At 42.1% G+C, this 13,678-nt stretch overlaps 1 protein-coding gene across 2 annotated transcripts in view; it reads right to left on the bottom strand.

Annotated features, from left to right (window-relative positions):
* The window catches only part of PHTF2 (putative homeodomain transcription factor 2), a 91,502-nt gene that overhangs the window by 60,207 nt on the left and 17,617 nt on the right, over positions 1-13,678 (bottom strand). For both annotated transcript variants that reach the window (XM_069978143.1, XM_069978153.1), the window contains exon 2: positions 3,372-3,442. In XM_069978143.1, the coding sequence (XP_069834244.1) occupies positions 3,372-3,416 (45 nt within the window). In that variant the 5' untranslated portion in view covers positions 3,417-3,442. The remainder of the gene's footprint in view (positions 1-3,371; positions 3,443-13,678) is intronic.

Genomic DNA, 13,678 nt, shown 5'->3' with positions numbered 1-13,678 from the left:
AGGTAGCTGAGGGGTTGGGGCAGTGTGTGGGGTCTGTCCCGGCCACCCCCCATACCGGCGATCGCGGCTATTAACGTTATAGCGGCGGCCGCCGGTAACGGGCATTGCCGCTGCCTTTCATCTCCGGCGGGGGGAGATGAAATAGGTGTCCCCCAGACCTCAGATCAGCCCCCCTAGTGGCTCGGTAACTAACCCCCTCCCCCGGTGGCCATCAGATCCAAGATGGCCGCCGCCATCGCTGTGAACAGACTTATGTCTGTTCACAGCGATGGAAAAGTGAAAATGAATGAAAGCCCCATGCTCTCCGCCACCGAAGGTAGCGGAGAGCATGGGGCAGTGATCGGGGACCCCCTGGGGGTCCCGGTACAAGCGATCAGCGGTATATACTATAAACCGCTGATCGCTTGTACCATGTGCTGCCCAGCACTTTTTAACCCCTGTCACCATAAATGATTGGTGACGGGGATAAAAAGTTATGTGTCAGTCCCCCCCAAAGTCGCCCCCACCTCCCCAGTCACCCCCCCCCCTACCCCTTATACTCACCTGATCCTGGGAGGTCCTTCCTCCTCGGTGTCCAGGCTGGTTCTGAGGTGCGCATGCGCTCCAGAACCAGCCAACTCTGAAAATTTAAAGGGAACCTGTCACCCCCGTGAGTAAAACCTGTCACCCCCGTGATCTGCATTGAAAAAGCTAATTGGCGCTCCTTTCCTTCTGAGCCCTCCTGTGTGGCCATACAGTGGTTTATACCGAAATATGAGGTACCTTTTTACTCAGGAGAACCTGAGTTACAAATTTTGGGGTACTTTTTTTCTCTTGTTCCTCGTGAAATTGAGAAATTTCAAACTAAACGAACATATTATTGGAAGAATTCGAGTTTTTCATTTTTACTGTCTGTTAACTGTTTTGAATACGTTCCTGTAATACCTGTGGGGTCAAAATGGTCACCACACACCAAGATGAATTCTTTGAGGGGTGCACTTTCCAAAATGGGGTGACTTATTGGGGGTTTTCTCTCTGCTGACACTACAGGGGCACTGCAAACGCACCTGGCGCTCGGAAACTTCTTTAGCAAAATCTGCATTGAAAAAGCTAATTGGCGCTCCTTCCCTTCTGAGGCCTGCTGTGTGCCCATACAGTGGTTTATGCCCACATATGGGGTACTGTCGTACTGAGAAGAACCTGCATTACAAATTTTGGGGTACTTTTTTTCTCTTGTTTCTCGTGAAATTGAGAAATTTCAAACTAAACGAACATATTATTGGAAGAATTCGAGTTTTTAATTTTTACTGTCTAATTTTGAATACTTTCCTGTAATACCTGTGGGGTCAAAATGGTCACCACACACCAAGATGAATTCTTTGAGGGGTGTACTTTCCTAAATGGGGGTTTATGGGTTTTTTTCTCTCTGCTGACACTACAGGGGCACTGCAAATGCACCTGAAGCTCAGAAACTTCTTCAGCAAAATCTGCATTGGAAAAGCTAATTGGCGCTCCCTTCCTTCTGAGACCCGCTGTGTGCCCAAACAGTGGTTTACACCCACAAATGGGGTACCGTTGTACTCAATAGAACCTGCGTTATAAATTTTGGGGTGCTTTTTCTCTCATGTTGCTTTTGTAAAAGAGAAACGTTAATCTAAATGTATACATTATTGGAAAATTTTTAGAATTTTTAGAAGCAGAGAATTTCAAAGTTCATAAAATGCAATCTTTTTATAATTTTTCATGATATTTTGATGTTTTTCACAAAAAACACACAAAGTAGTGACCAAATTTTGCCACTAACATAAAGTGCCATATGTGACGAAAAAACAATATCAGAATCGCTAGCATACGTTAAAGCATCACTGAGCTATAAGCGCATAAAGTGAGACAGGTCAGATTTTGAAAAATGAGCCTGTCATTAAGGCCAAAACAGGCTGCAGCACGAAGGGGTTAATGAAGCTTGACTGATGAAAGCTGCGTTGTGGTTCTGCCGCAGTTATTTCTCAGAACCCTGGTAATATGTAATTAGAAATTACTCCCATTACCTTAAAGGGGTAGTGCGGCGTTTAATATTTATTCACTAAATAACACACATTACAAAGTTACACAACTTTTAATGTGTGTTAGTTAAGTGAATGGCCCCCTTCCCTGTGTTCCCCCCACCCCGGAAGTGTGGTGTGGTATACATACGTATTCTTGGGTCTACGACTTTATCTTCGGGAGGCCGGCCAGACCGCTCCAGTCGTCCCTCATGCCGGCCCCCCTCTGCCGCGTCATTAGCTGGTCAGCCGCGATTGGCTGAGCATAACTATGCTCAACCAATCGCGGACGAGCAGCTGATGACGAGTCAGATGATGCCGTCAACCCAAGATGGCGGCCGGGGTCGACAACGAATACGTAAGTATACCGCACCACACTTCCGGGGTGGGGGGGGAACATGGGGAAGGGGGCCATTCACCTAAATAACACACATTATAGAGTTGTATAACTTTGTAATGTGTGTTATTTAGTGAATAAATATTAAACGCCGCACTAACCCTTTAAGCCCAGTTCTTTTCCAGCACCACAGTGCCACAGGGAAAGCATTTTCTGCTTCTCCATTCACTCATCTAACGTGAAACATAGTTTTCACTAATTAAATGCCTACCAGGCATCACAGTCACGCCAGGCAATAGAGCAGTGCCTTCATTCAGAGCCATTTCTAGGCACAACTACCTAATGATTAATAATAAATACCTGCTATGAAGATTAAAACCACAATGAACACAGTATATATCCTGCAAAAATTATATATGGCTGCTCTGTGGTTGCTCGGTGGTTATGGTTACTATAGGAGGGATCAGTACATACATATCATTACTTCTGTCTGAGGGTAGCAATACTATAACATTCATCATTGCTTTTAAATGCTTTAAAGTAGAAACTTTTAAGATTCAGTATTTGAAAGAGAAAGACATGTCTACAAAGTTGGCCTGCATTGACCAAATGCCTAGCAACAGCATTGAGCAAGCTAGGAATATAGCCTACGGCATGAGCTTACTACAGGGATCTCTATGTATACTCCTTGTCACTAGGGCTGCACACAGTCACAATAAGAGAACTGGTACAGTCTAACAAACACCTGGAATACGAGTTCATTTTGCTTTTTGTAAAAATTAAAATCTTCAAGAAATAGGGTAAAAACTACATAGTGATATTACTACTAGATTACCAGCAGTTCTAGTTAATTACATTGAACAATATAATATATATAATGTATGTATGAAAAAGAAAGAAAATAACAAAGAAAATACATAATGGTCATAATACATGAATACAGCCATTCATCTAAAACACTGACGTCAATAAAATCTTCACCGACAAAAACACACTAAAGTGATTCTTCTTACCTTTTTCTGGTACCAAACTATAGCATCGGTCACCTTGGAAGCCATTTATTCTACACATTTGACATCTTAGGCTGCAATGAGAAAGAGAGACATTTACTTAAACTCTCCTGTGATCATGAAGCACTGTGACGATGTATGTATAAATAGTTCAGGTACCTGCACACCAATGGGCGTGTGACACTACTTATATTACACCCTCCCTCATTACTATTTTACTAACGTGTCTCCAAGCTTGTTGCGACATGCTAATTATACCATCCTAAAGTCCCTCATCATCAGATCCTTACCTGCATACGGTGTTTATACACTACAATGTGGGTGTGTGTGTGTGTGTATATATATATATATATATATATATATATATATATATATATATATATATATATATATATATATACATATACACACACACACACACCAGGAAATTATCTCACAGCCTCACCTCTAAGGAATTACAGCAGAAACAGAGGAATATGCACTATTACAATCAGGTATAGGCATAAGCCCAAATAGGCAAAGGATATGACAATGTTATTCTTTCTTTCAAATTTTTTTAACCAATATATTTGTATCCCATTCTGTATAATAAACATGCGTGCATTCCACACCTAAACAGGACCAGTGGCCATGCCTGACCTATTTTAGTATGCAAAAGAACACTGCAGAGACACCATCACATGTCTCGACGTCAGTGAACTAGCCAGACCTTCCCTCCGGGAAGGAACAACCAAGCCAAAGACGTTCTCCAGTCAAGGAAACCACCTCAGCAAGGTATCCATCCACAGACAGCTGTTTCAGGGTTTTTGCCCCTCATCAGTGTGGAGTAGGTTTCTGGCTAGTGGGAGCAATGACTAGTAAGTGCATGCAAAAGGACGCTGGTTGACCTCAGGGAGATCAACCAAAACACCGCAGAGACACCATCACGTGTCTCAACGTCAGTGTATTCTAGAACATTGCCCCCTGGGAAATCAAATATGCAAAAGAACACTGCAGAGACACCATCACATGTCTCGACGTCAGTGAACTAGCCAGACCTTCCCTCCGGGAAGGAACAACCAAGCCAAAGGCGTTCTCCAGTCAAGGAAACCACCTCAGCAAGGTATCCATCCACAAACAGCTGTTTCGGGGTTTTTTGCCCCTCATCAGTGTGGAGTAGGTTTCTGGCTAGTGGGAGCAATGACTAGTAAGTGTAAATTTATGTTATATAAACTGCTATAAAATAAACTGCTTTAACCATAGTAAAAGACCCTACTTTATTACATTAAAATACAAGAAAAAAATGTCAATATAATATAACAAGATAGTATAAACACTCTTCCCAAGGACAGCATAATACCAAAGGAAAAACCATGTATAGTACACATGGACCACTTTGCATATTTGCTACGTTTTAAACAAATGTAAAAAGGCAACATGTCTGTATATATGTTACTACCCAGCTGGAACAAGACACGAGTAAATCCAGAAGCATGAATATACTACTGCCAATACAAAGGCTTTCACTATGGTAGACAAGGCCTTCACCCATCCCTCCTTAGAAACTAATACACATTTATCCCAACAAGCCATTGGCCATTGTCAGCCTGGTTCAGGGCTCTCATCCATAGCATAATAAAGAGTATTTATAGTGTTTCTCCTGGGGTGGTCATGTAGCATAATTGAACATTTTCTGTCCCCAACAGACTACATCACACCAGTGAGGCTCCCAGAAGGAGGAGGGCAGCCTGTAATCATTTTATTATTGGGAGCCCTTGTAACAAATAGGTTTTATCCAAAGGGGACAAACCCTTTAAATACCTCATACAATCCTTTTAAATGTGAAAGACATTCCCAGCACGAAATATGGACAATATACATATTGTACAGAAAAGTCCATGGACCAGAATATACCAAGATGACATATTATTTTCATGTATGCAAAGTGAACAGCAGTCACATTACGTAAAGCAGGTTTACAGAGGACCATGCATCATACCAATAGCGCTATAAACCTATTCATGCACACATAGTTATGTGTTACTGAGAAATAATCAGCATAAATCATATTCCAAGCTGTCAGTATGAAGTAGACCTAAAAACAAGGACAAGTGTGTTTCATCTGCCAGTGACAGGTGCACCTAAAGCCGGGGTTCCCACATTGCAGTCACCTCATGCAGATGAAACCACACCCCAATGGGGTCACCAACAGCCCCATTATGTGGCAGAATAATCCCAGCCATTGGTGGCCACACGGGGGCATAGTGCTGCAACCATAGGTTTTATGCCAATGTTAAGTGCTGCTTTATCATGGTAGTAAAGCTTTGCCAGATAATGCATTATACTGAAGCAGAGCCAATCTAATACTCAAAGAATAAAACACAGCTCTAACATCAAGTAAATCTACACGGCCTTACTTATATTCTGCCAGGAACTAAGTGGCTCTGGTTCCCTTTATATGGCAATAAATAACCCCTGGCTCGGCTGTTTTATGTTTAATAGAAAAGAGAAAAGATAGCAGCACCTTCCATTGAAATGGGTATATGGCGAGCACAGACTAGGTTTGTAGGGAATGAAGTGAAAATAGCGACTTATGCCCTCAACACAAGATTGTTTGCTTGTCCTGGATGGAATCCAGTCTTGTTCTTCACACTAAATATGTGCAATCTTAGGCAGACAACGTATAACACTGTCCGTTGCATAGTATTGTGTGAACAGCTATTGTTTCCAGACAATGTTCAGCGAAAAGCGTCCGGAAATAATAGGCATGTTCATTATTTTTCTTTAGAACGGGCGTTAAAATAACGCTGTCGGAACACAGTGGGCGGCATTGCTTTAAATTTAATGCAACACTGCCCCTGCAGAAAAGAACAGACACTGATTTCATTACAATCAGCGTCCGTTCTTTTCTTAAAAAGAACAAAATGTGTGTACAGCCTTAAGCTGGCCATACACATAGGATGTAAAAAAATGACATCACAGCGAGCTTATGCAAAGTGGAAAATGATCAGACGAATTTGGCCAGTCAAGCCATAGGTTTATTTTATTTACTTGGCCACAGCTACAAAATCTAATGTGGCTGATCACATTTTGCCAAATTTCAGGCATTAACAATGGTTGCGTGTATACTACAGATGATGGTTGCGACCTTTAAAGGTTCAGGGTGGGCTAAAACGTCGTCGCCACCTTTAGCCCCACAATAAAGATTCTGATATTATGTATATATATATCAGTGAATTTGCAGCACCTGCTTCTGTCACTTCTTGTCTGCTCAGGTGTAGGCTAATGGTCCTTTTACACGGAGCGATAATTCAGCCAATCGTTTAACCGTTTTGAGGCAACTATTTTATTTTTATAACGATCAGCGTTTAGACGAAAAGATAAATTGTTAGAAAAAATAGTTATTGCGATTGTTTTAAGATCTCTTAAGCCCATCTCATACATAGGATTAATCTGTGAAAGATTGTTTACTCAAAACAATCTGAGATTTTTCAGCGAACGACCAACAATGATTTGAGAACATGTCGAAAGACCAAGATAAACAATTTCTCATTCATCGCTTGATCGTTCGATGTATTTACACGCTCAAATGTGATCGTTATAGTGACAATCCGAACGATAATCGCTCCATTTAAAAGGACCATAAAAGCTAAAGAGGCCGGTCAGAGATGGTGGATCACTCAGGGGATTGGGGGATCCAGCCAAGCCTCCTGTGACATAACGCCCTGCCCCCTGTCTGCATTATCAGCCTGTGCTCAGCAAACACACACAATGTGAGACAGAGGCATGGAATATTTGTCTCCTAAGGTGGGAGAGCAGTGGGAGCAGGAGACAATGTGAATTGGCACAGGGGCCAGTTTTCATCACTTCCTGGATTTCTATCAGCTACCAGTGTGGCAGAACCGCACAGATACCATAATACATTGTATAGACAAGTCTATATAACTTAATGCACTTTTAATAAAAAAAAAAAAAAGTTTTCCTTACTTGGAGTTCCCCTTTAACAAACACCATATTCATTTTATCTTCATTTGAGTGCTGTAGTTTTCCAAAATATTAAGACATGGATTGAGGAACCCTTACCACTGAGCATTAAGACTTCTTCCTTAAGTGTGGTTCAATACAATTTCTACAATGTGATAGTGCTCACCTGCGTATAAGAGCTACAGTAACAGGGAAAGAAGGAGAAATGCTAAAGCTGTATCTTATGTGAGACTATAGTGCGAGTTAGGGGAAAGAAGTTATGTGTCACCAATCTATCACTTGCTGCACTTACATAAGACTCAGCACAAGTGCAGTAAGGGCCCTATTCCATCGGACGATTATCGTTTGCATAACGACCGCTATTGCGAAAGACCTGAAAACGTTCACTCATTTCCATGGAAAGATAATCGTTACTTATGATTGTAATTGTGATCGTTTTTTCTTCGCTATTTATTCGCTATTGCGTTTGTATCTATTGCAAACGACCAAACAACGTCTTATTCAATGCGAACGATTTGCGAACGTTTTGCGAACGAGCAACAATAAAAATAGGTCCAATAAAGCGATCAACGATTTCTCGTTCGGTCGTTAATCATTAACTGCATTTCATCCGAACGAATATCGTTTAGATTCAAACGATTTAACGATAATCTGAAAGATAATCGTCTGGTGGAATAGGGCCCTAAGACTCCTTCCTCTCTGCCTCTGCAAACACAAAAGCATGGTGGGAAATGTAAGCAGCATTAGGAAATAGAAATAAAAAATTGCAGACAAGCCATGGATGCCACAAGAACTAAAATAGGTATATACAGAGGTCTCACACACAAGAGCCTCTAGTTGATTATCAAATAGTAGCCTACACTGCATTAAGAAAAAAAATTCCTGGACTGCCTCTTTAAAAACTCTTCTTGTTTTAGGAGTCATGCAATGCCTTGCCAACAAACTAAAATGTGCTGTGCTAAAAGCATAACAAGCATTATAAATTTAGTGTCAGTAAGATCAGTTCATATGACATCTATAAAGATAAGCAAGTGCGCATTACCCAAGAATTATAGCTGCACAAACTTTAATTTCCCAGAAATTGCATATATGGTGCTGCGTGTAAACTGCGGTGAAAACATAGAGGACATTCTGGCTCATAAGAATTTCCTACTTACTTCAAGACATACTTATTAAAGAAAAGTGACTGGCACATTCAGCAAGTCTCCTGCGGTTGAGCTATTGTGGGTCATAAAAAGACTACATTACAACCCCTTCATTTTCTCTAACATTCCCCAGAGAAAACAAGTGTATAACACATAGTCAAGCTTCCTAATTCTGCCATCTTCAGCTTGCTTTAAATACAGATTCATTGTTTTCAGCTACTGTTTTATATATCATATGGAAGAATATATATAATGGCTCTTCAGAAATGGTAGGCAGGTTATGATATTGTGGAGTGGAATCAGGATTTGACTGACATAACGCTCAATAAGTATCACATTATGCTTTGTTTGGTCCTCATCCTACTACTACTATTATTTAAGAACATGCCCCTACATGTGCAGGGGGGGTCACAGAAGGTTCTGTCTGCTATACAATAGCCTGCCTCTCCACAATACAAAGGCTTGCTTCAGCTCCTCTTTCCTACTATAGGTTGTGTGAAATATATGTTATGTAACACTGTAGAAATGTACAGCTTAGACATCTACTTATATAATACATCACATATGACAAGGAATTTCTGTATAGGGGTGGAATAATAAAAACAAACAGGAAATGATATGATACACACAACATCATGACTCAGGCCAAAGTGCTGCTTAGGAGCATCCTGAGTCATCAGTCTCACATGTCTGGAACATGACAGCTGAGGACAATGCCTTTGTTCCACCTATAAAAAATAGCAACGTATACTGCATTAAAAGGGAATCTGTCGGCTGTAATTCACGTTCCGAACTGCTGACAGATAGCTTTTAGGGCAAGGAAACCACGTGTGTGCTTCCAGGACATAGAAAAAGGCTTTCATCATAAAGTACAAAGAGTTAAAGAGGCTTTCCCAAGCTCCTGAAGGGCAGCAAGCTGTAACACCTCCTCTCTCCTCCTCCAAAACATGAGGCTGCTTTGGATTCTCAGGTTTCAAGCAGGGATGGGGAGAGAGAAGGTGTTACAGCTTACTGCATATCAGGAGGAAAGCCTCTTTGACTCTTTGTGCCAGATAATTTTCTACATCTTAAAACAGGGATCCTCAACTGGCGGACCGCGGTCCGAACCCGGACCACGGAGGCCAGCTGTCCGAACCCCAAACCTCCCAACCACGCGGATCGGGCGGGACAATAATGTCCCGCTGTACCGGGACGGCCCCCATGTGTCCCGCTCCCCACCGCACTGCCCTTAGACTTCAGTACGACTGTGGGCAGTGTTGGCCCGGCCCCTGGCTGATACGCACTCTCTGGTTAGTTTTTTTTTTTTTTGTCCAGGTGACATGTACAAGGGGGCCATCTACAGGGGGAGAGCACACAGGGGGGGGCTATATTCTACAGGGGGGCTATATGGGAGGGGTAGAGCGAGAGTGCACAGGGGGAGCTATATACTACAGGGGGGGGGAGCGCACAGGGGGGCTATATACTTCAGGAGGGAGCAATAGGGAGGCTATATACTATAGGGCTGTCACCCCTTTGTACCTAATTTGAAAGGGCTGGTGAGAGAGAGTAAATGCCAGTTTTCCCACTAATTAGCATCAATTCTGTATGTAAATAGTTGAACAACGTTTGTGTAACAAAACACCTTTTCTACTGATGTTCAGCCCGCCCCTTACCTGACAATAGACCCTGGTAAGTGGACCTTCACTAAAAGTTGTTGAGTACCCCTATCCTAGAAGCACAGTTGGATGTATAAAAGATGTGTCTCCTTGTCCTAACAGCTATATAACTGGGTCAGCCACTTGAAACATGAATTATAGCTGACAGATTCTCTTTAATGCATCAGTTCTGCTGTCAATGAAATCCTACATAAATACAATGGTAATTTAAAATACTACACAAACACACACACACTGTAAATACAACTGTAGTCCATTTACATGTGACACTGCATCCATATAAAAAGATACCTCAGGTCAGAGAACACATAAAAAAAGAAAGAAAAAAAAAGATTAATAGGCATTGTAAACTCACAGAATAAGTAATTTAAAGCGAATCTGTACCCAAACCGCTGGTACCAGTAGATACTGTAGATGGTTTTAATGCACAATCTGTCCTGGGAACCAACGGTACCAGCAGTTTGCAGGGGTGGAGTTTGGGTACAGATTTGCTTTAATATTTAATTTTACAGAATGTATACTTAAAGGGAACCTTATAACACTTTCATGCTGCCTGTTAGAGCAAGGGGAGAGATCTATAACTCAAGACCAGCAGGATAGGCAGAATCCAACTGGTAGCTCAGGCAGCATGAAAGTGATGACCTATTAAAAGGGGTTTATCCAGTGCACCAAAATTTTTAACATGTTGCTGCTTCTATTTAAAAATCTCAAGTCTTTCCATATTTATCAGCTGCTGTACGTCCTGCCGGAAATGTCGTTTTCTTTCCAGTCTGGCACAGTGCTCTCTGCTGACATCTCTGGCCGAGACAGGAACTGTCCAGAGCAGGAGAGGTTTTCTATGGGGATTTGCTGCTGCTCTGGACAGTTCCTGTCTGGGACACAGGTGACAGCAGAAAGCATTGTGCCTGACTGAAAATAAAACACCACTTCTTGCAGGACATACGGCAGCTGATAAGTATGGGAAGACTTGAGATTTTTAAATAGAAGTAAATTACAAATCTATAAAACTTTTTTGAAACCAATTGATTTGAAAGACAATAAATTAAACAAATATAAATGCTGCTAAAGCCTCAAAAGAGGAAGAAATGGCAAAATCTGTTACTGCGGGGAATAAAACCTTCTTCAGATATATAAGTGACAGGAAGAAGAATAGGTGCAGCATTACTAAAATAAGTAATGGGGAGAATACATTTATTGATGTAGATAAGGCGGTCGCTGACCATTTAAATAGTTACTTCTGCTCAGTGTTTTCAGAAGGAGGCCTTCACAATTGTTGGGCACAGCATTGCCTCCAGCTATATGGGTTCAGCTCCAGTATTTTCAGAGGCTGAAGTTGCAAAGGAACTTGCCCGTTTAAAGTTGAATAAGGCGATGGGTCCAGATGGCGTCCATCCCAGGGTTCTTAAAGAACTTGGATCTGTGATTGCTGCCCCCCTGACAGATCTGTATAACCAATCCCTGCTAACAGATGTCCCTGATGATTGGAGAATGGCCAATGTTATACCAATCCACAAGAAGGGGAGTAGAGAAGAGCCCAGTAACTACAGGCCAGTGAGCTTAACATCTGTAATAGACCCAAACCAGCATGGCTTTACTGAGGGCCGATCACGTCAGACTAATCTCATTGACTTCTTTGATTATGTCACAAATGTTTTGGATGAAGGTGGTGCTGTGGATATTGCCTATCTGGACTTCAGCAAAACCTTTGATACAGTTCCCCATAAACAGCTGATAGAGAAGTTAGATAGTTAGATAAATTAGATTGGACTTAATCCCTGGATAGTTCAGTGGATTTGTGGTTGGCTGAAGGAGAGATATCAGAGGGTTGTGGTGTATATTCCGAGCAGAGACTGGTTACAAGTGGTGTGCCACAAGGGTCTGTTCTGGGTCCTATTCTTTTTAATATGTTTGTAAGTGACATAGGAGAAGGTTTGGTAGGTAAAGTTTGTCTGTTTGCTGATGGCAGAAACGTGTGCAATAGGGCTGATATTCCTGGAGGTGTCAGTAATATGGAAAATGATTTAGCTGTGCTAGACAAGTGGTACAAACAATTAAAGCTGCAGTTCAATGTTTCCAAAGTGTAAAATAATGCACTTGGGGAGGAGGAATCCTCTATCCGAGTATCACATCGGCAGAACTGTGTTGGAAAAGACTTCAGCAGAGAAGGATTTAGGGGTAGTGATTTCTGACAGCCTTAAAATGAGTCACCAGTGCAACCAGGCGGTGGGGAAAGCTAATCGTATGCTGGGGTGTATAGCTAGAGGTATAACCAGTAGGAAGAGGGAGATTGTGATCCCGCTGTATAGAGCTCTAGTGAGAACACATCTGTGTCACCTAAAAAAGGACATTGATAAAATAGAACGGGCACAAAGACGAGCTACAAAAATGGTAGAGGGTGTCATAAAACATATCATGAAATCTGTATAGTCTGGAGGAAAAGGGAAAGGGGGGACATGATTGAAACCTTTGTCCGGCACCATTTTGTGTCGGCCTCCCGTCACTGACTTAGATCGACCTGTTATCCTCCCAGGCACTCCCCTCTCCGAGGTGCGGCTAGCAGGCACTCGCCCATTCAACGATTGGACGCACAATGACAGATCAGGGTTGTGTAATTGAGTGTGACACGCCTCCGCTCGGTGTCAAAGGTGTGTCAAAGTGATGTAGGAACCCGACACGCAGAAAGAGGTGTAGTTAGGCAGACGATGGGCGGGCATGGAAGCCGTGATTAGACCTAGATGGCATAACAAGGAGGACATGCAACACACAAGGGTAGATGGGAGATTTCTATTCTAAAACCAGAAATATGGAGAGATATGGAGAGTGCGATACCGGGCAATAGAGGAAGAAAACAGGGCAAACTGAGGTCGCACCACTGCTCACTGTAATGGTCTGTACAGCCACAAAAGTTTTTAAATCAAACGCCTGATTACCCCTTTAAAGGGGAACTCCACATAAGGAAATTTTGTTTTCTATTAATAGTACACTAAAAGGTGTATAGACATGTATATACAATGTATTACCATATCTGTACGGTTCTGCCATAGCTGACAGAAATACAGGAAGTGAGGGAAAAATGGCCTCTGTGCCAATTCACATTGTCTCCTGCTATCCCACCTTAAGGGACAAATATTCCATGACTGTCTCACATTGTGTGTGTTTGCTGAGTGCAGGCTGATGATGCAGACAGGGGGCAGAGCGTTATGTCACAGGAGGCTTGGCTGGATCCCCCAATCCCGAGTGATTTACCATTTCTGACCGGCCAGAAGCAGGTGTTGCACTGATTGTGCAGAAGTGTGCAGTGTAATTAGGGCTGTGTTCACACATGTTGGATATTCATTGCAGTACTGCAGCGTATTCAAATATTCACAGAAATGATGCAGTAACACAAGTAAATTATGCTTAGAGGGGTATTGCCCCCAAAATTATTTTAGCATTAATACGTTGCCCATCCGTAGCCTTACATCTTTCCAATATCAATTTATTATGGATTCTGCAGTTTTGCTGTTATCTAGGTGCATTCACCCCCACCAAACACACAAAATAATCA

This window comes from Dendropsophus ebraccatus, chromosome 1, assembly GCF_027789765.1.
Source record: "Dendropsophus ebraccatus isolate aDenEbr1 chromosome 1, aDenEbr1.pat, whole genome shotgun sequence".
Taxonomy (NCBI): Eukaryota; Metazoa; Chordata; class Amphibia; order Anura; family Hylidae; genus Dendropsophus; species Dendropsophus ebraccatus.
This window is presented reverse-complemented; position numbering and strand designations above follow the sequence as displayed.